This window comes from Dacryopinax primogenitus (genome assembly GCF_000292625.1).
Source record: "Dacryopinax primogenitus strain DJM-731 SS1 chromosome Unknown DACRYscaffold_7, whole genome shotgun sequence".
NCBI classification, from domain to species: Eukaryota; Fungi; Basidiomycota; class Dacrymycetes; order Dacrymycetales; family Dacrymycetaceae; genus Dacryopinax; species Dacryopinax primogenitus.
This window is the reverse complement of record NW_024467204.1, coordinates 861,972-881,292: the sequence shown is the minus strand read 5'-3', so window position 1 is coordinate 881,292 and position 19,321 is coordinate 861,972. Positions and strand designations below refer to the sequence as shown.

At 54.8% G+C, this 19,321-nt stretch overlaps 7 protein-coding genes across 7 annotated transcripts; 6 read left to right on the top strand and 1 right to left on the bottom strand.

The window, feature by feature from the left end:
* The first annotated feature begins 1,213 nt into the window (after window positions 1-1,213).
* On the top strand, window positions 1,214-2,315 carry DACRYDRAFT_21758 (uncharacterized protein). The gene is made up of 2 exons (XM_040772540.1): window positions 1,214-1,725; window positions 1,776-2,315. The coding sequence occupies exon 1, from the start codon at window positions 1,327-1,329 to the stop codon at window positions 1,549-1,551; it is 225 nt and encodes a 74-aa protein (XP_040629698.1). The 5' UTR covers window positions 1,214-1,326; the 3' UTR covers window positions 1,552-1,725; window positions 1,776-2,315.
* A 1,316-nt stretch (window positions 2,316-3,631) lies between these two features.
* DACRYDRAFT_21757 (uncharacterized protein) lies at window positions 3,632-4,196 on the top strand (the record flags this gene model as incomplete). Its single annotated transcript, XM_040772539.1, has 1 exon — window positions 3,632-4,196. A coding segment is annotated over exon 1 (329 nt), but the record flags the coding sequence as incomplete, so codon positions are not given.
* A 2,036-nt stretch (window positions 4,197-6,232) lies between these two features.
* Window positions 6,233-8,507, top strand: DACRYDRAFT_21756 (uncharacterized protein). Its single transcript, XM_040772538.1, has one exon. The coding sequence runs from the start codon at window positions 6,306-6,308 to the stop codon at window positions 8,196-8,198; it is 1,893 nt and encodes a 630-aa protein (XP_040629696.1). The 5' UTR covers window positions 6,233-6,305; the 3' UTR covers window positions 8,199-8,507.
* A 2,043-nt stretch (window positions 8,508-10,550) lies between these two features.
* Window positions 10,551-11,488, top strand: DACRYDRAFT_106856 (uncharacterized protein; the record flags this gene model as incomplete). The annotated part of the gene is made up of 3 exons (XM_040768353.1): window positions 10,551-10,934; window positions 10,989-11,203; window positions 11,269-11,488. 3 exons carry the CDS (start codon window positions 10,551-10,553, stop codon window positions 11,486-11,488), a joined length of 819 nt encoding a protein of 272 aa, XP_040629695.1.
* Window positions 11,489-12,293: 805 nt separating this feature from the next.
* DACRYDRAFT_21755 (Lumazine-binding protein) lies at window positions 12,294-13,171 on the bottom strand. The gene is made up of 3 exons (XM_040772537.1): window positions 13,151-13,171; window positions 12,869-13,100; window positions 12,294-12,816 (listed from the first exon to the last, which is right to left on the bottom strand). The coding sequence occupies exons 1-3, from the start codon at window positions 13,163-13,165 to the stop codon at window positions 12,350-12,352; spliced, it is 714 nt and encodes a 237-aa protein (XP_040629694.1). The 5' UTR covers window positions 13,166-13,171; the 3' UTR covers window positions 12,294-12,349.
* A 126-nt stretch (window positions 13,172-13,297) lies between these two features.
* Window positions 13,298-16,636, top strand: DACRYDRAFT_115774 (P-loop containing nucleoside triphosphate hydrolase protein; the record flags this gene model as incomplete). The annotated part of the gene is made up of 7 exons (XM_040770076.1): window positions 13,298-13,376; window positions 13,426-13,817; window positions 13,868-14,508; window positions 14,564-15,617; window positions 15,666-15,967; window positions 16,016-16,542; window positions 16,595-16,636. The coding sequence occupies exons 1-7, from the start codon at window positions 13,350-13,352 to the stop codon at window positions 16,634-16,636; spliced, it is 2,985 nt and encodes a 994-aa protein (XP_040629693.1). The 5' UTR covers window positions 13,298-13,349.
* A 229-nt stretch (window positions 16,637-16,865) lies between these two features.
* DACRYDRAFT_21754 (calnexin) lies at window positions 16,866-18,947 on the top strand. Its single transcript, XM_040772536.1, has 4 exons — window positions 16,866-16,992; window positions 17,054-17,464; window positions 17,521-18,023; window positions 18,074-18,947. The coding sequence occupies exons 1-4, from the start codon at window positions 16,915-16,917 to the stop codon at window positions 18,702-18,704; spliced, it is 1,623 nt and encodes a 540-aa protein (XP_040629692.1). The 5' UTR covers window positions 16,866-16,914; the 3' UTR covers window positions 18,705-18,947.
* The last annotated feature ends 374 nt before the right edge of the window (window positions 18,948-19,321 follow it).

Genomic DNA, 19,321 nt, shown 5'->3' with positions numbered 1-19,321 from the left:
TCTGGAACCAAATAGTCAAGGATATATCTGAGCGTTTATATCATTTAAGCAACAACCAATGGCGAAGCCAACTCTTGTATTTGGGAAGACACGCGTCTGAGGCCGGACAGCAAGTTGGGGTATAGCAAGGTGGACCGTATGCCGAACCCCAGACATGTTCTCCAAAGTTCGGCGCTAAAAAGGACTCGTGACGAGGACATGATGCCAACAGAAAGAGGTGGAGGGAAACACAAAGTGTGCTTTAAATGCTTCATATGTCCGCACTGCATCGGGCGGAAGCGGCCGTATCGGCTCATCAATAGCATCTCACCAAAATTTTCGCAGGTGCAGATCAGTTGCGGCAGCATGAGGTTTTCCCTGGGGATTGTGCACCTGGCGAAGGGAGCTGTCGATCGCACGTGTGCGTCAGTACTAGTGTCAGATCGCGCATCGACCAGGTGCGAGACCGAGCAAGTACAAGATCGCAGTAGCCCGGCAAGTCCCGGCCCAACACGTAGGATGACCAGATCTCAGGCGTTGAGTGATTTACATTAATGCCAAGCAAGCGGGAAGAGGGAAGGAGGGTACGGGGGAGTGGAATAGCCCGTGCAAAACCACTGAGCGCTCGGGGGTTGGTCGCTTCCGTTCCGCCGGGGGGCACACGTTCGATGTTAACGTTGTGGGCCTTGGGCGTCTGTTGACTATTCGCTCATAGTCGAGCATGCGTCTTCTATTTGTCTATCTTGAGCTGTGCCGGCATTGATGTCTGGCCGTTCACGGGGAGACAGACACCTACCAACAAGCGCGGTCCGAACTGCCTAGCGCCCGATAGCTGATCATGCAGACTGCCTGCAGACGCAGTTCTCTGCGGGGTGGTAGATCGCACGCTAGTAAGGTAGGAGCAGTCATCGAGGAGGAGTCTCATATTGAGGAGAGGCTGAGAGAGGGGAAGAGAGGGTTTAGACGGGGGAAGCGAGGGTTCAGAAGGAGGAAGGAGGAAGGCAGGGTTCGAGGAACCGGAATGCAGGGCATAAGGACCGCAAAAAAAAGGGTAACGAACGTTCGCACACCATTGACAAAGGAGTGCGCAAAAGTGCGTTTTGCGCACGGTACCGCATTCTAGTAGTACTCTTGGACGTTGAACCCGGTTACGCATATCCCGACTTGATCGATTGACTTGCGCATGTGACGTCCATCTTGGTCCGAATTCGGATGTCACTTCCGGGGTTGATGGTGATGGTGATTTGAGCTAGAAGGGATACGAAGGCTCTGTCCGCTGTCTGCTCGGGCCAAGGTGTCGATCTGGATCTGGACCTAGTCGCCCTGCTGGCGCTCTCCAGTGTCGGAATGACTCGATCCAAATCGGTTACCTCTCTAACTCCCCAAAACAGGACACGCTCTTCCGGCCTGAACGAGGAGAGGTCGATCGGGATCCTGGGTACGGCGTATGGTGGATATGCTTGTGGCCGGAAGCGAGGAGATGTCGATCTTGATCCTGCTTGCAGCGGTTCCGACATCCCAGCCGCTCTCGAATTAGCTCTACCTACTAAGGCCAGCGGTTGGAAGGGGTAACCCGAGCTGAGATGCTCCTGTTCGTTCGGGATTGGGGCTCGCTTTTCGTACGCATCCCATTGTCGAAATTGAAAAGGGATGACTTGAGTCAAACGGGCCGTCGTCAGCTAACGGCGATCTGGATCTCAGGCTTGCTCGGGTTCTCGGTTGTCCCTTCTAGTATCCAACTCGCCCCTAATCGTAAATCAGCATAGCCTAACTGGGAATACCGCGCCTGCACCTACCTCTCTCGATCTTGATCCCAATCGTAACTTGATCCATGTTAAGATCTGCCATTGTAGCTCGTTTCTAGCCCCGCCGGTGTCGAAATTGACGCAGACTAACTCGAGTCGGGTTGCCCAGCTCTGGAAAACACGATCCAACCGTCCTGCTCTTGCGCCTCTGTTCCCAGTATCGAACTCGCCCTTATTTCGAGTCATGACAGCCCAACTCGGATTAACGCCCGCACCAACCGAACATCGATCCTGATCCGAGTCATGCATGCATGACTCGCGCACAGTCTCGTTTCCAACAATCGCTCGTTCCAAGTCGACCAAGTCGAGCTAAGTCCACCCAATTGGAGGTGGACATCCCGCGTGTTTCGTTGCCAGTTCTTTGCTCTGGGATGACTTGATCCAACTGGGCGGTTGAGGGATACGGTACTAGCCCCGCTCTTCCGGTCCGATACGACGGGTATCATTTCCCCAGTATCCTCAACACACAGGGTGAAACCAACGCAACGTGAGACTGTCAAATCCAGCCCGTTCGACGAATCTTGTTCCGCATCAGGCCTTGCTGCCACGTCAGTCCCCCTCCCGGCACGAACTTGTGCTGCTCACACACATCCGGGATCGACCGGCCAGACCCAGTCAACTTCGGTCCCAGTTCATTCGCCTCTCCAACGGCCCGATCGTACTCGAGTTCATTCGCTCGAGGTCACTTGATCCCCCCCGTTTCACCGGCGATCGGGCCGTAAACGGTCAACCTCAGATCACCCATCACCATCACTATCAACCTCAACGTCAATGTCAATGTCGAACAAGCTTTTGATCCTCTGCGGCGAACGGCGATGGTCTGCAGCCTACCCTAGATGCCGGCGGGAGGATGCAGGATGCAGCATACATACCCTGCAGGACCCTGATATTATCCATCTATATCGGGTAGGGGGTAGGGAAAGAGGGAAAGAGGGAAGGAGGGAAGGAGGAAGGAGGAAGTTGGTATGCCAACCCCGGTGGGCGCTTAGCAGAGGTAACCAAGAGAGGAGAGGAGAGGACAGATCCAGGGTAGACGGGTAGCAGGGACAGGGGAGGACAAGCCAAGGAAGGTAACGAGAGGACACGACAGGCAGGCACTAGACAACAGTAGCAAGACAAGAAAGGGAGCCAAGAGCATTACACAGGGTAGGTGGGGGGGATCGGTACCGGTGTGTAAGATCTAGAGCTTGTCAGATCCTAGACTAGGTGTGTTTCCAGAGAGCAGGTATGAGAGATCAGAGATCGTGGGTCGCAGATCGCAGTAAATCGTACCGCAGTGACGAGATGGTCCTATTATATTGCAGCTCAGTAGGACAGTACAGTCGTAGTGAATTGATAAAACAGAGGAATGGGATTGGAATGGGAGTAAGGAGAGATTGTTGAGTGAGAGGGAATGACGACGGCCGAGACGGGTTCCGATGCCGATGCCGGGGATGAGCCGAGGAAGTGCAGTGATTGGTGCGGATGCTTGTGTGGTTGTGGCGTTTCACGTGTATTGTCTGTTGTTGGGTTGTAGGGGCACGGATGATCTACGGGGGATGGTGATTCGTTTAGCGAGTGTGAGAAGAAGAGAGAAGAATGCTAAATTAAGAGAGTGGCAAAGCTGTTCCTGTACAGCGGGAGACTGGGGAACAGTTCATTACATCTACTCATCTTGCCTCTACCTCGCGTCATCCAGCCCTTCCTCACTCTCTTCACTCTCTCATCGGTAGAATACCCCCATCTCCCACCTCCGTCAACACCGGGCACACTCCTCGAATACCGGTGTAACCCTCACCCGTGGACAGCGCACTCACTCACTCACTCACTCCTTGTGTGCTGTTTCACCAAGGGATCTCATCAGACCATTTCCTTCCTTATTGCTCTTACACGCCACGCACACACGCACTGGACGCTGGCAGTCGACTCCTTTCTCCTGTATCTTACTGTCACCACCACCCCACCTCTCTCCCCCCTCGGAGCGACTCCCCCCGCCCTCCTCCTACGACGCTAGAGGAGACGATGACCCTCTTCCATCTCCTCAAACGCAAGACAGACACAGCGTCCCCCTCAGTCCACAGCACCGACCTCCCATCCCCGTCCGCCACCGCGTACACTCACCCCACCTCCCCAACAACATCCGCCCGCCCCCCGCGCAGTTCCATCCCCCTCCCCAACCCCACTTCGGGCAAACGTCCTCCTCCTCCGAAGTTGCTCGACCTCCCCCCGCCGCCGGTCTTGTACGGGGAGACAAAGCGCCCTGGGAGCCCGTTTCGGAGAGCGTTCGCTGCTGCTGCGATTGGGGTTGGGGGGCCGGGGACGCAGGGGACTCCTAGGTCGGGGACGGGTGATAATGGGCATGACGGAATAAGAGAAGGGGAGAGGGAGAGGAGGGAGTTGAGGATGAGGACTGCGGGCAGGTCGGGCGAGCGAGGGGAGCAGGAACGAGAACGGGAACGGGAGAGGGAAAGGGAAAGACTCCGACAGCGGGAGGAAGACCAGAAGCGAGAAAGAGAGCGTAAGCAGCGGGAGAGAGAGAGAGAACGGCAGAAAGACAGAGACAGAGACAGAGATCGGGGCAGGGGGAAAGAGAGAGAACACCAACCGGGAAGAGAAGGGGAGATGCTCCTCCCACCACCGAGGCTGTCCCCTATCTCGTTCGACAACCTCAGTACTCAGTCGCTGCCTTCTGTTCCTACTGTCAACGGCAACGGCGCTCCTCATCCTAGCGCGAACGGGTCGACAACAACTACAACTACTGCTGCTATTGCTGCTGCTGGGGGAACGACAACCAGCCTCGGGAGCGCGCTCAATCTCCTCCCTCCCCCTCCCCCTCCCCCTCCCCCTCCCCCTCCCCCTCCCCCTCCCATTCCCAGTGCCAGCTCACTACTAGCACCTCCCGACCGACCCCCACTCAGGTCACCCGGCTCCCTCCCCCTATCCGTCTCCGCCCCCCCGAGTCCAGAAGTAGACAGAAAGAGGGTAGGGAAACAGGGGGGCTGGCACAGGGGGAGGAACGGGGCGTTGTTGGATTCGGATTTAGGTGGGGAGCTGGAACGTACGGAGAGTGGGCAGACGGAGGGGAAGGAGAAAGAGGGAAGGAAACGGTTGTTTCATTGGGCTAGGAAACGTCCTCCTCCTCCCCCTCCTGCTGCTCCTGCTCCTCTAGCGGAGAGTCCGGGACATCCGCTTTCAGCGCGACTTGTCGGTCCTTCACCTGCTCGAGCGCAAGCTTCAGCATCATCCGCGTCGGCATTCCCGGCACCAGCAACAGCATCAGCAACAGCGACTGGAGCGGGAGGGGAAAGGGAAGGGGGAGGGGGATCTTTCTCCCTCAAGTCGTTCCACCACGTACGCCCTCTCACACCAGGAGAGTCGCCCTTCCTTCCCGGCCTGCCAAACCCTAACCCTACGAGCACGAGCCTGCCCGTCCTACCTGTGCTGCCTGTGTTGCCTATGCTGCCTGCGTTGCCGGTGTTGCCGGGGATCGACACGAGTCCCTTGACGCTGCCGGGGTTGCAGTCCAGGAGTTCGACGCCGGGTTTGCTGGATCGGGGCCAAGGGCTGGGGAAGGGGGAAGAGCAGGGGGACGAAGGACTGGATATATCGGCTTATGCGGCTGTGTACGCTTTTGTGCATCATGAATCGGGCGCGAGCGGGATGGGGACGGGGACGGGGAGTCTTACTGCTGGCTCTGCTGCGACGACCACCACCAGCACGACGGCAGCAGCGACCTCGAATTCGGTACCGGGATCGGGACCGGGATTGGGATTGGGCCTGCATGCTTACCCTCCCCCGCGGATGCGCACTTCCTCTGGTAGCGGAAGCTCGTACGAAACGGGTAGTACGCATTCTCTATCCGCTGCCGCCGGCGTTGGCGGGGGAGGTGGAGGTGGAGGGGGGCGGATGACAGTAGGCGCGTTCAGAGCTAGGAGGTCGAGTACCAACTTGACGGCTTCTTCGGGAAGGAGAGGGGAGGAGGAGTGGGCTGCGTTTGCTGCTGTTTCTGCTTCTGGGGGTGGGAAGGAGCGGGAGTGGGACGGGGAGGGCGAGAGGGAGAGGGAGAGGGAGAGGGAGAAGGAGAGGGAAGGAGTGCCCCCTAGGCCGCCTAGGAGCCAGATGCCCCGTCAAGGAGTCTCAGCCTGGGCCCAGCCTGCTCATGCTTATCCCAAAGACACTAGCTCTCAGGCACAGAGCCAAGCGCCTCCGAGTCCCTCGCGCGACACGGGGAGACGCAGGAGCGCGGTATTTGCTGCTGGTTGGAGGGGCGTGGAGAGCGGGACGAGTACTGAGAGTGAGAGTGAGAGCGAGGATGCTGAGGGGGAGGGGGGGTTGGGGTTGGAGAGGGAGAGGACTATTACTCGGTCGGAGGAGAGGGGGAGAGGGAGGAGGACGCAGACTAGGAGGGCGAGTGTGCCGCTGCTTGGGGTGCTGGAGGGGGAGAAGAATGGTAAAGAGGGTAAGGACAGCAGGGACAGTAAGGAGGGAAAGGACGGCGCTTCTGCTTCTGGGTCTGGGATCGCAAGATGGACGCAGGTGCCTATGGGGCAAGACGGGAGACCGGCATGGGGAAGAGGCTACAGCACTCCTCGGGTATCGCAAACCGGGCGAAGAAGCCTGGATTCCACCGAGCCAGAGGCCGTTGCAGGGGAGCTATACACACAAAAGCGGGCCAGTGCGAGTCTTGGCACGCTCGCTCTCCCCCACCCTGAGCCTGCCGCGCTCAAGAGTGCACTGAAGAAGCCCTACAAGCCCTCCCCTGGTGCTTACGCTCGACACAGCGCTGCCTTCCCCGGCTCGGCATCCGCAGACGCGTCAAAGTCTTCTGCGATCGATAGCGATAGCGATACCTCGGATGACGTGCCCCTCGGAGTGCGCCAACGGTCGCTCTCTTCTGCTGTGCTTGCGCCTGCGCCTTCTCATGCGCCAGGGGTACTCGCCCGCCTCAGCAAGCAAGATGATGACACTTCACCGCTCACCCCTCCCCGAGCGCCGGCTTTAGCCAACTCTCCTACTCCTAGCGGACGCTCCTCACCCGCTAGCTCCGTACCGAGCAGCCCTGGCCGCGCAAGAGCAGGCGCATTCCGTCGCAGCTCAGCGAGTCCCCTCCCCCCTCCCTCGCTTCCTTCCCCCACATCTTCAACCCGCAGCCAGAGTAAGAGCCCACAGCACGTAGCGCGGAAACCGCTGCTCGACCTCAGTGGGTCTGCGCCTGACCTTATCCCCGGCGGAAGGAAGCCGCTCGTCGATTTGAGGCGGGATCTGGTACCCGAGAGTGCCGTACGTGCACCGGGGGAAGAAGAGGACGCAAGTCGGGAGATCCGGTCTCAAATTTCTCCCCGGCCGATGGCAGTGCCTCTCCCAATCCCACGCCGGCCCCCTGTTGCGCTTGGGCATGCCCGTTCCGGGTCGAACATGTCCGTCGCGAGCCAGCGTTCTGTCAGCCAAGGCACGGACCGTACGCAGCACCCACCTAGCGCGTACTCACCCCTCCCCCCGCCCTTCCCCCCTCCTTGGAGCGACAGTCCTGGCAGCTCAGCAGGTGGGAGCGTCGTCAGTGCTAAGAGCTCCGGATCTGGAAGTGGAAGCAGGCCCGGCCCACTTACTCCCCGCGATGGGAGCGATACCGTTCCTTCGTCTATTACTGCCGTTGGGGTTGATACTCCCCCTGCGGTCAAGAGCGTCGCGTTCGCTGGGGTGGTAGAAGAAGAGAACCGCCGTCGGGATCGGAGGAAGAGCGAGGCCCGCGCAGCGATCGAACTCGGAAACATTGTCAATGGTCCTGGGCCAAAGTTCACACCGGAGGATATGGATGTGCAGCCCCAGGCTACCCCGGAGCACAAGATCGCTCCGCTTTTCCCTAACCCGCCTAGCTCGTGGATCCAGCCCATGAACGCGCCGTACACTCCGACGTTCGGCAACCCGATGATGGGCAATCCGTACTTCCAGATGGGCGCGCCTCCGAACCCTTATTTCTCACCTTTCCTTCCACCAGGCGCAGCACCCGCAATGGCCATGCCCCCCATGCCACCTATGGTAGCCTCCAACCCGACCCTCGCGGCCGCACATCATCAAGCCATGCTCGCTGCTCGTCAGACTTTCCAGCTTACAATGGCCCAGCAGGCGATGGCGGCTGCGGGTGAAGCGTGGGACCTCAACTTGAGCGTGGCGAGTGGGAGCATCCTCGGCACGCCGAGCGGGAGTGTTTATGGTGGTGGACCAGACCTGGCACAGATGCAGCAGCTCCAGAACGCCCAAGCCCAGAGAGCTGAGCGCGACAGGAGAGAGAGCATGATGAGCGGCTTGAGTGGGTATATGCCGATCCAACAACCCCCGCTGCCCCAGCCCCAAACCCAGCAGACACAGAACCGAATGAGCCGCGCCGGCGGCCCTACCCAAGCATCGTCTGGACCTCGCACTCGTTTTGCCAACTAATTCCTCATCGCATCGGTTGATGAAAAACGCCACGAGAATCAAGCTCTCGGATAACCCCTTTCAGCAATATTCCTTTGTACATTCTTTCGTTTCTCCATGTTGCACCTTTTCAAGGACTTTCACATTCACGCAGCTGCGATTCTGCCCACTTTATTTTGCGTTTTTCGGACATCCCATGTGCCCATATTGTAATCGCTCTTTCTCCATCCCGTTCCCAAAAAACTCCACTGCGATCCACATCTGCCCTGTCCTCAACCCCGCTGTAATAACCTCTCTTGACATGGACTGCCTACGCAATGTATCGGACTATACGCATTGTTCGTCATCATTCCCTTTTGTCCGACTTGTCATTGTCTCCAATCTTGCTCTTGATACATGCTATAATAAACCCATATGTAGATCGCATGGATGCACCTAGTAATAAACAGTCGCGTTCAGGCATGGGGAGCATGGTTGCGACTGAAACGTTCCCAACCTACTTTTGACTCAATAACCCTAATCTGACTGGCACAACCGGAGGTAGAAACTAGGACCAAACACATGTTCTGTGGTTGTAATTACCACAGCAGCTTCTGATTCCACTCAGGTCTTTTTTTATTTAAAACAGATTTGGCATTGTTAGATTTCCTAAAAATGTTTCAACACCAGAATTGAAGGGAAAAAACAGCACCAAAGGAAAAAAAAACAAAAAACAAAAAACAAAAACAGTAGACCTAATTGCATCCGTAGCCTTCTCGCACTCTCCATCACGTGTTGTCACGCGTCTATCACGCGACCCTTGTGATGTCCGTAACTCCGAAGTGGTCTTCTCGTCTATTAGGGCGTACCAGCGTACTCACCCCTTTGCTTTAACCCGTCGTCATCATTCGTGGAGGACGACGAGCTCGAAGCTAGAGGTATACTCAGTTCGTCTCTCCCTGTAAGCTGTTATGATAAAACCATTCTCTGCCATCTATTCTACTCTGCTTAACCAAGTTCTATCGACGATAGGATCTGACATCCTTTGGCATCCACAGCCGTTACAACCCTAGAGACAACAAGCCCCCTATGTAGCGCCGACGACCTCTCAATTCCTTACGCTTTGCACGAAACTGCAAACTCTCCTCACATCAACCGCTTTACAAGCTGTCATCATCATTTTGATTTCAAGCTTTATCCAATGGATCTCCCTTCGGACATACCTCAGCCCCAAGCCTCAGGTGTGGACGAATATGGTCGTTTGCCTCTCAAGCCACCACGACCATCAAACAGCAGTGATTGTGAACCCACTGACCATAATGTCAGGATTGAAAATTGGAGATCTCAGGAGCCAGGCTCTCAGCTTCATGGAGGCACTGATATTTCAAGCGGCCCGCCGGCACCCGGTCTAGATGCGAGGGACACGGCTGCTGTGCAGAGGGCCCTGATTCCTCTGCCGTCTCCATCTCGCGGTGCATGCATGCATAACTTGGACGTGGAGCAAGGGGATGACTGTCCTGAGAGGGTTGTCGGATGGGTCTCTGGAGAAGCTCAACATCGGGCAGACACCTCGCGTAGAAGTTGAGCGGCTTTGGAACCCTCCTCTCAACGACATAGCCTCGTCGAAGGATTACGCTATTTGTTCTGGCGCTGGTGTTTCTACACAACCAAATGTTCTTTCAATGCTCCTAACCTACGAGAATATCCATGACGGGCCTCCGCTGAACGGAGAGATGGCTTTTGGGATGGGAATGCCCACATATCTACATATCCGCTGATCATCAACGAACACGGAGTTAACGCCGCTCTCCCCCGTCAAAGGTCGTCCGACACGCTCGCTTTCAATGGCCGATGGTCTCTACATCGCCTCTACAATGGTAATGTAGATTTCCACGTCCGAGACTGGGAAAGAAATCGGTATGTGAACCTCGATTGCGGTATTCAAGTGAGTGGAGTTGCCTATAACATCTGGATGCCCTGACGAGAGTCGCTCATCAGGAGTGGCACTACATGGCCGAATTCGTTGAGAATTATCTTGTCATTCTCACCTCTTCATCGGCAATGATCTTCAGACTCGATCTGTCGGACCTCAACGCCGTCGATCTCATGAAAGAGTCACCCTTTGTTGAACCCTGTACAACACTTGAGCTCGGGGCAAGTGATGAGGAGTATCGCTACAGATGCTGGAATGCAGCGATACGACTAATGACGGTATCGGGGAAATTCACCACGCCCCTAGCTGCAATTCTACGACGAGATGGTCATTCAATATCTGCCTTCCATCTTGAAGCGCCGACAGCCTACTCTGACTTCGTCCTTACCTGTCTCTGGACGTTGTCTATTGACTAAAGCTTAGTGTATGTCTCGGCATTATCCCTGACAGAGGACGCATCGATGGCGATCTGGATGCAACACGATGTCTGCGCTGCGCTTTCGAGGCCATCGCATGCTCGCAGCTATGTCATGTCAGTCCGTCTCGCCCGCATGATCGGTAGCGATATCAGCATTGAACCAATCACGCTCTTTACGAGCGAACCGGGCCATGCTTTGCTCCACTGTGACGCAGTGACCATCTCTGATGGAACAAGAAATATCATTATTAGTCAGAAGTATTCCTCCCTCTCATTCGTCCTTCAAGTACTCTGGAATGTCGACACAACCATGGTCGACGCTGTTGAGGCACTGGAATCACCAACTATCGCGGTGTCCACCAACAAGCGACACATAACAGAAGAGAAGAGGGATCTTCCAGCCTTGCAGCGTGCTATCACCATGATTGTAAGACTTGTCAATTTGGATGGTATTAACGTATCGCTCACTACATTGATGCAGAAGTGGGGTATTTGCATGCGACAGTGTCCTTCTCCATCGCTGCGTCGAGGCACTTTGTCGCGAATGCTAGTGGCCGAAGATAGACTTCCAGATACATACCGTGTCGACATCGAAGATGTTGCGAGGCAGTACTACAAGTTCCCAGATGGCGGCCTGCAGGCATTACTTTGCGGTGCCGACGTCCCCGGCATTCCTCAGGTGGTCGCCTTCTCCGTGTCGCGTGACCAGGTTTTGGCTGGCATATCATTCGAGGGCTTCGATATTCTATATGGTCTTCAAGAGGGAGAACGATTCGGGGAGCGAACGTCGACAAGTACACGTTGCTTCCTGGCGAAAAACTGCGGCTCGCGGACCCCACGATCGACCTGGAGCGTTGTACGCTGAATCGGGATAACCTGTACGCCGATTTCGCAACGGCTTTGGATCTTGCTGCTGTTGAAGGGATCGATCCCACAGGAGTAACGCTTGCGTTGAAACGGTTTGGCATATCTCTGCTTTGACACCGCTGGTGCCAACACTCATGCCGACAAACCAAACGTGTATATCTACCGTTTCACCGGGCCCGCAAGATTTTGTCCTCTCCTTCTCAGCCTGAATTGCGTAGCCAAACGCTGGATATCCTACTTTGGATACTTCTCCTCATCAATCTGCGTATCACCTCGCTTGGCACCGCTCCCGATTCGCGCCTGGTCAAAGACAACGGCATCTGCCTGCACATCTGCAGGCTTCGCTTCCGCTGCTCCCACACATTCCGTCCCCAGAACCAAATCAGCCTTGCTGGTTGGGAAGTTTGCTTTGTGCGGCTGGTTCCTGTCGTCGCCGGTTCAGCTCTCGCCCGATAACGCGCCGGAGGTCTGCGGGTCGCTCTTTTCAGCTTTCATTTGCTGGGGCTCTAAGGCCAGTATAGCATATTGCGACATGAAGCTCGTATATACCTTGATAGAGCAAGGCAACAAAGCAGAGATAGGGAGGATGTTGGAGCGGGCGAAGGAGATGTATGAGAAATCAAGCTGATGCAGGGATCGAACATGTGCAGAGGCGTTTGCGAACTTGCAGGATTCGAACACGGGACGTGGCGGACAGATTTGGAATTGTGTAGGATATGAAGAGATGGATTAGGGATACATTGCTGCGCAAACTGTTAGATTTCAATCAGATGGATCGAAGACACGCATTCAGCAATGTAGGTTCTCTGGGAAGACTGAGAGAGCAACAATGGCTGGGCGTCTTACCTCACGCTCCACTAGCTTTACGTTCGATTTGACCTAGCACCAGAAACCAAAAGAAGAGACAGGCGGACGAATACCTTAACCAAAAGCAGTGAATTTGCCCGTGGAACCGCTGGATACTTCACACAACATTTATTTGCGCGTCTCGAGAATCTTCTCCACCATCTGCTCTACACGGTTCTCCACGCCTTGAGACCCACCAAGAGCGGCCAGAACAGCCTTTTCGACATATTTACCTACCATATCCACTTCGACGTTGACCTTCATCCCAGGCATCTTCAGTGGCAAAACGATCTTGCTCTGCGTGTGCGCGATAAGCATGACGCCGAACGTTCGCTCTGAGTCGTCGACTTGGGTGAGTGTCAGAGAAGTGCCGTCGAGACAGACATAGCCCTTTGGAATAAGGTATGGCATCAATGATGGCCGTTCGGGTGTTGGTGGAGGGAGCTGGAAGACGCAGCGCAGAGAGTTCTCGTCTGGCGTCATCGAGAGGATAGTAGCGGTTTCATCCACGTGACCTTGCACAAAATGTCCACCAAATCGGGTATGTGCAGCCATAGCGCGTTCGAGGTTAACCTTGTGCCCGACTTCAAGCTCGCCTACTTGCAGATCAGCAAAGCTTCCAAGGACTATCAGCGATGCAGCACGCACCAAGATCTGTCCTCTCCAAGGTTTCCGGTGCTAATCCAACTTTAAAGCTGCCACCGTTCTCTAGGAAGAATTCCGTCACAGTCAAGCATGCTCCATTGACACAGATGGAGTCGCCGATGTGGCAGTCATCAAGAATGCTTGCACATTCGTTGATGGTGATGGAGAAGCCAGAGCCTCCGGATTCGGTGGTGTCCAGCTCGGTAATAGCCTGGACATTGCCCAAGTGTTCTATCTATTTTATCGTTTGTTAGATGTGAAGACCATATGTGTTGTTGTACTCACGATCCCGGTGAACATGGTCGTCTGATCTCACACCAGGCAGGGGATGGCAGGTCAACGAGACGCGTCCAGGTCTAGTGGCTGTACACGGAAACAAAAGAAGCGCCAACGCGCTCCTCGACTTTTGAGTTGCCACAGCTCGGAGTGAAGCGCTCGCGTGCGGTGTTGGACCTATCTATCCTCTCTTCAATATACACTAAAAATGACATCTATGGATGACTACGATGAGGTGAGCTGATTATAGAGCATGTAAAGTATCATACTGATAAAAATTCCAGTTCGGCAACTACATTGGCGCCGACCTGGACTCCGACGACGAAGAAGAGGCACCTTTTCAGCAGACCATTCCTTCCCAACCAGCGGCGTCACGCAGCTATGCACTTCTGGAAGGTTTTGACGATGGAGATGAGGATATGTCTGAGGGCGAGCCTGCTGCTGCTAACCAAGTTGCGCTGATGGACGTGGACGAACTGCCCTCGGCGCGTGCCGTGGTACTACACGAGGACAAGAAGTACTACCCGACGGCAGAAGAGCTGTATGGACCAGAGGTAGAAGCAATCGTACAAGAAGAAGATACGCAGCCATTAAGCGAGCCTATTATCGCGCCTATCAAAGTTAGACGGTTTGCTGTTGAGGAGAAAGGGCTTCCAGAGACTCGGTACGACAAAGGGTAAGTGTGCATGCTTTTTCGGCCTGTATACGGCGACTCATCAGCTACAGATTCATGCTAGATATGATGAACTTTCCCGATATGATTCGCAACGTTGCTATAGTAGGCCATCTACATCACGGCAAGACGGCACTCATGGATATGCTTGTGTTCGAAACGCACAAGCTGACATGGGACTCTGACAACGAGCTACGATACACCGACACCCATCTGCTCGCCCGAGAACGACAGATATCCATCAAATCGACGCCAATGTCTCTCGTTCTACAGAACACGCTCGGCAAGTCCCATTTATGCCATCTCGTCGACACACCCGGACATGTAAACTTTCTGGACGAGGTAGCTTCTGCTTGCCGGCTGGTGGATGGAGTTGTCGTAGTCGTTGATGTTGTAGAGGGAGTCATGGTTGGCACGGAACAAATTCTTCGGCACTGTGTTCTCGAGGGCCTTCCCATGACACTCGTTATCAACAAGATGGATAGGCTCGTATTGGAACTACGGCTACCGCCAGGCGAAGCTTACTACAAGATAAAGCACACGATTGAGGAAGTAAACACATACATCAGCGGTATCAATTCTGATCCTGCGTTGCGATTGTCGCCAGAAAAGGGGAATGTCGCTTTTGCGAGCACGCAGATGGGGTGGTGCTTCACGCTGAGGTCGTTTGCTCAGATGTATGCGGACACATACGGTGCGTCCCCTTCTATGAAAGAATCCCATGAGCGACAAAGTCACACATGAGGTAGGCAAGTTTAAGGTTGATGATTTCGCACTCCGGTTATGGGGCGACATCTACTTCGACCGGGAATCCCGCAAGTTCTCACGAAAGGCACGGGAAGCTGGTGCACCTCGCTCCTTCCAGATGTTCATCCTCGATCCCATCTACAAGCTTTACTCCGCTGTCCTGAGCGAGGACACGGACCAGTTGAAAGAGACACTTGCCTCTCTCAACATCCAGCTCAAGCCAGTGATGTACAAGATGGATGTGAAGCCGCTGCTCAAAGCCGTGTGCGACCAGTTCTTCAGCAATTCGACTGGCTTTGTGGACCTTATCACCGAACACATACCTTCTCCAGCCCACGCGACCCGCAACAAGGTTGAGCGAACGTACACCGGCGCCCTCAACACCCCATTAGCGGAATCGATGCTCGCGTGTTCCGCCGCGGGCCCGGCAACAGTACAAATAACAAAGCTATATCAGACGACAGACGCACAGGAGTTCCGCGCATTTGGTCGCGTGCTGAGTGGGACCCTGAAGAAGGGCGATGAAGTCAAGGTCCTAGGGGAAGGCTACTCGCCGGAAGACGAGGAGGACATGGTCAAGGCTATTGCAGAGAACTTGTGGATCAGCGAGGCGCGATACGCTATCGAGGCGGAGGAAGTGCCCGCAGGGAACCTGGTTTTGATTGGTGGCGTTGATAACTCGATCACGAAGACTGCCACTATCGCCATCGCCACCGAGGAGAACGAAGACTTACATATCTTCCGCCCAATCAAACATATTACCCAGTCTGTGCTGAAGGTCGCGGTGGAGCCAATTGTACCATCTGAACTGCCGAAGATGCTGTCAGGGTTGCGAAAGGTCAACAAGAGCTATCCGCTGTTGCAGACTAAGGTCGAGGAGAGTGGAGAACACGTAATCCTCGGAACTGGAGAGCTGTATCTAGATTGCGTTCTGCACGATTTGAGGAGGATATTCGCCGAGATCGAGATCAAGGTCTCAGATCCTGTGACGAAGTTTGCGGAGACAGTGGTGGAAACGAGTGCTCTGAAATGCTATGCGGATACGCCCAACAAAAAGTACGTGCCCATATGGAAGTCTATGATCGTTCCTCATCATCTGGACAGGAATCGGCTAACCATGATTGCTGAGCCCCTCGAGCGCGGCATTGCGGAAGATATCGAATCCGGCCGCGTAACAATGCGCATGACTCCAAAAGAACGAGGCGGGTTCTTCCAAGAAAAATATCAGTGGGACCTGCTCGCTTCCCGGTCGATATGGGCGTTTGGGCCTGATGAACAAGGTGCGAACATCCTGATGGATGACACTCTACCGTCGGAAGTGGACAAAAAGATGTTGGGTTTGGTCAAGGAGCATGTCAAGCAGGGTTTCCAGTGGGGTGCACGAGAGGGGCCATTATGTGATGAGCGTGAGCAGAGTAGTATATTCTTTGTTATTCCCAGCTGATGTGCTTCAGCCATGCGAAACGTCAAATTTCGCATCTTGGATGCTAGTCTCGCACAAGAGCCGATCTATCGAGGCGGTGGGCAGATTGTGCCTACAGCGCGGAGAGTTTGCTATTCATCATTCTTGATGGCCACCCCGAGGCTGATGGAACCTGTGTACTACGTGGAAGTTCAAGCGCCAGCGGATTGTGTTTCCGAGGTTTACACAGTGCTTGCGAGACGACGTGGACACGTCACTCAAGATATCCCGAAGGCCGGTTCGCCCCTGTACACTGTCAAAGCCCTGATCCCTGTCATCGACGCGAACGGGTTCGAGACGGATCTACGGACAGCAACACAGGGTCAGGCTTTCTGTTTACAGTTGTTTGATCACTGGTCGATTGTGCCCGGTGATCCTACCGATACAAGTATCAAGTTACGACCACTAGAACCCGCAACCGGACAAGCTTTAGCAAGGGATTTGGTGCTGAAAACGCGTAGGCGAAAGGGTTTGGGAGATCAAATAGCTGTGTCGAAGTACTTGGATGACGAGTTCGTGGTAAGTGTCCTAACTCCGATCCTCCGGTGTGTGCTGACGTGGAGGGATCTAGCTGGCGTTGTCTGCGTCTGGACACGCGGATCTTTTAGGATGAAGTGGACATTCCGGACCGTGACACGTATTAGAGCCGTGTAGCATTCTTTCTAAAATGTATCATGTGCAAAGGCTCCCGAACGTTCTATCCAGCGTTGATATTTTGAAGTGTGACCTGGCTCATGCAAGAGCCCCAGTAGGGACCGACGACGTGGCATAGAAGATTTGGTTCCGTTTAGTCCATTTCCTTGGCCTGCTCCTCGATCTCTCTGCCTCTCAACCCCTTCATCCCGTCATTCCTTCCTGTCGCGACATCGACATCTCTTTCTTTTCCCCATAATGCGTGCTGTCGCTCTTTCAACAGCAGTTCTTATCGCCGCTTCGGCGGTCGTTGCTCAAGATAAGCCCGTTTTTGAGGTATGTTGAGTCGCTGTATGCCAATCACGGGTTGACGTGGAACCCTGACACGTCTAACTAGGCGACCACGATCAAGGCTCCATTCCTCGAGCAGTTCACGGACGACTACTCCGAGCGCTGGACGCCATCCGAGGCGACCGTGCAGACTCCAGTTGGGGGCGAAACTTACTCATACGTCGGGAAGTGGGCTCTTGAGGAGCCAACAACGCCCCTCTTCAGCGGTGACAAGGGCTTGGTTGCCAAGACCAAGGCCGGCCACCATGCTATCTCCGCTCCATTCGCCGAGGCTGTCGACCCGAAGGGCAAGACTCTTGTTGTTCAGTACGAAGTGAAGTACCAGAAGGGTGGCAACTGTGGTGGTGGCTACATTAAGCTTCTGGAGGAGGGGTTCCAGACCAGCGGAAAGGATTTCAACGACAAGACTCCTTGGGTTATCATGTTCGGCCCTGATTTGACGTGCCCCGGTACCAAAGTGCGACTTCTCCACACCTCGTCTGTTGTTTGCACAGGACTGACATGTGTTCTTAGGTTCACTTCATCTTCCGTCATAAGAACCCGATTACTGGTGTCGTTGAGGAGAAGCACCTGAAGAAGGCGCCTAAGCCCATCATTGGCACCGAGACGAAGCTGTACACCCTTATTGTGAACCCCGACAACACCTACGAGATCCTCATTGATGGTAAGAGTGAGGTTAGCGGGAGTTTGCTCGAAGACTTCGACCCTGCCGTCAACCCACCCAAGGAAATCGACGACCCCAGTGACATCAAGCCAGAGGACTGGGTTGATGCCGCCAGGATTCCCGACCCTGAGGCAACCAAGCCCGAAGACTGGGACGAGGATGCGCCTGCTCAGATTCTCGATGAAGAAGCTGAGATGCCCGAAGGGTGGCTCGAGGATGAGCCGGTTAAGGTCGCTGATCCTGATGCGGAGAAGCCAGAGGAGTGGGACGATGAGGAAGATGGCGACTGGGTTCCTCCCATGGTCGACAACCCGAAGTGCATGGTTGCCCCTGGCTGTGGTCCTTGGAAGCGGTATGTGGTACTTCACCATGCATCCATGAGATAGGCTGACATCACTGTAGCCCCTTCAAGGCCAACCCAGCTTACAAGGGTAAGTGGGCGGCACCCATGATTGACAACCCGGCATACAAGGGCCTTTGGGCACCTCGGAAGATCGACAACCCTGATTACTTCGAGGATCTCCAGCCCTCTGATCTCAACAAGATCGGCGCTGTCGGTATCGAGCTCTGGACCATGACCGAAGACATCCTCTTCGACAACATCTACGTCGGCCACTCTGTCGCTGATGCCAAGGAGCTGGCTGCGGAGACCTTCGACGTCAAGCATGGAATCGAGGAGGCCGCTAAGGCAAAGGCTAAGGCAGAGGAGACTGCGGCTGCTGAGGGCCCCGCATCGTCTTGGAAGGACGACCCGGTCGCCTTCATCCGTGCTCAGGTTACCAAGTTCATTGATCTCGCCATCATCGACCCTGTTGCTGCCTTCAAGGCGATGCCCGAGGTTGGCGGCGCACTTGTTGCGACTGCCCTCACCCTTCTCGGCCTGCTTGCTGCTATCTCCGGTCTCGTGGGTGGTTCCTCCAAGCCTGTCATTAAGGCGACCAAGCCGGCACAGAAGGAGAAGGCGCCTGTTGCTCCGGCCGGGGAGCAGAAGAAAGAAGAGTCAGCAGCGAAGAAGCGTACTGTCGCGCAGTAGATCAGCCCACTACAATGTGCGAGGTTGGGCACGTGGTAAAATTCGATGGACATGCCCATCGGACATTCGGAGCGAATATGGGAGCGAAAGATTGATAGCACCGGCGTGGAGCGGCGAGGAAGAGCATATCGGCGTAGTGTCTGCATATGTAGGAGATATAGCTCTAGTCACACAACTTTCCTTTGCATCTATGATTTCCTTATTGTCTACATTGGTTCCAATGCTTGTGCCTATGATGAGTGATAGACTGGGTCTTTTTTTCGCCCATCCTCCACTCAGCAAAATCATGCCGTATCGCGCCAGTGGGAGACATCCATCATGTAGTCATGGATTTCGATGATGGATGTCATGTCTAGTTTACAACCTTTGCAGTGTCCTCTACTAACTCCTTATGTGAAAAAAAAACTATGACTTTCGGGCAACCAAATAAATCGGAATACAGAAGCGACCTCAAGAAGCTGCGCATGTGCAAGACGGCTATCGATGCTGTGGAAAGACGAAAACGGGCGGGACATGCCCCGGATTCATGCTCTTGGCCTGCCCGGGTCGTTCGCAGTAGTAGAGCGGCGTGGAGAGGAAAGGCAAACAACGAGGGCATACCGAAGACATCGAGCGGA

What these genes read in the sequence shown, in the direction of transcription:
- DACRYDRAFT_21758 (XM_040772540.1), top strand. Translation starts at nt 1,327, where the DNA reads ATGACTCGATCCAAATCGGTTACCTCTCTAACTCCCCAAAACAGGACA.
- DACRYDRAFT_21756 (XM_040772538.1), top strand. Translation starts at nt 6,306, where the DNA reads ATGGGGCAAGACGGGAGACCGGCATGGGGAAGAGGCTACAGCACTCCT.
- DACRYDRAFT_21755 (XM_040772537.1), bottom strand. An exon ending in CTTGGAGAGGACAGATCTTG is followed by an intron (nt 12,817 to 12,868) that starts GTGCGTGCTGCA and finishes ATCTGCAAGTAG; the next exon opens with GCGAGCTTGAAGTCGGGCAC.
- DACRYDRAFT_21754 (XM_040772536.1), top strand. Translation starts at nt 16,915, where the DNA reads ATGCGTGCTGTCGCTCTTTCAACAGCAGTTCTTATCGCCGCTTCGGCG. An exon ending in AAGATAAGCCCGTTTTTGAG is followed by an intron (nt 16,993 to 17,053) that starts GTATGTTGAGTC and finishes ACGTCTAACTAG; the next exon opens with GCGACCACGATCAAGGCTCC. An exon ending in GGCTGTGGTCCTTGGAAGCG is followed by an intron (nt 18,024 to 18,073) that starts GTATGTGGTACT and finishes ACATCACTGTAG; the next exon opens with CCCCTTCAAGGCCAACCCAG.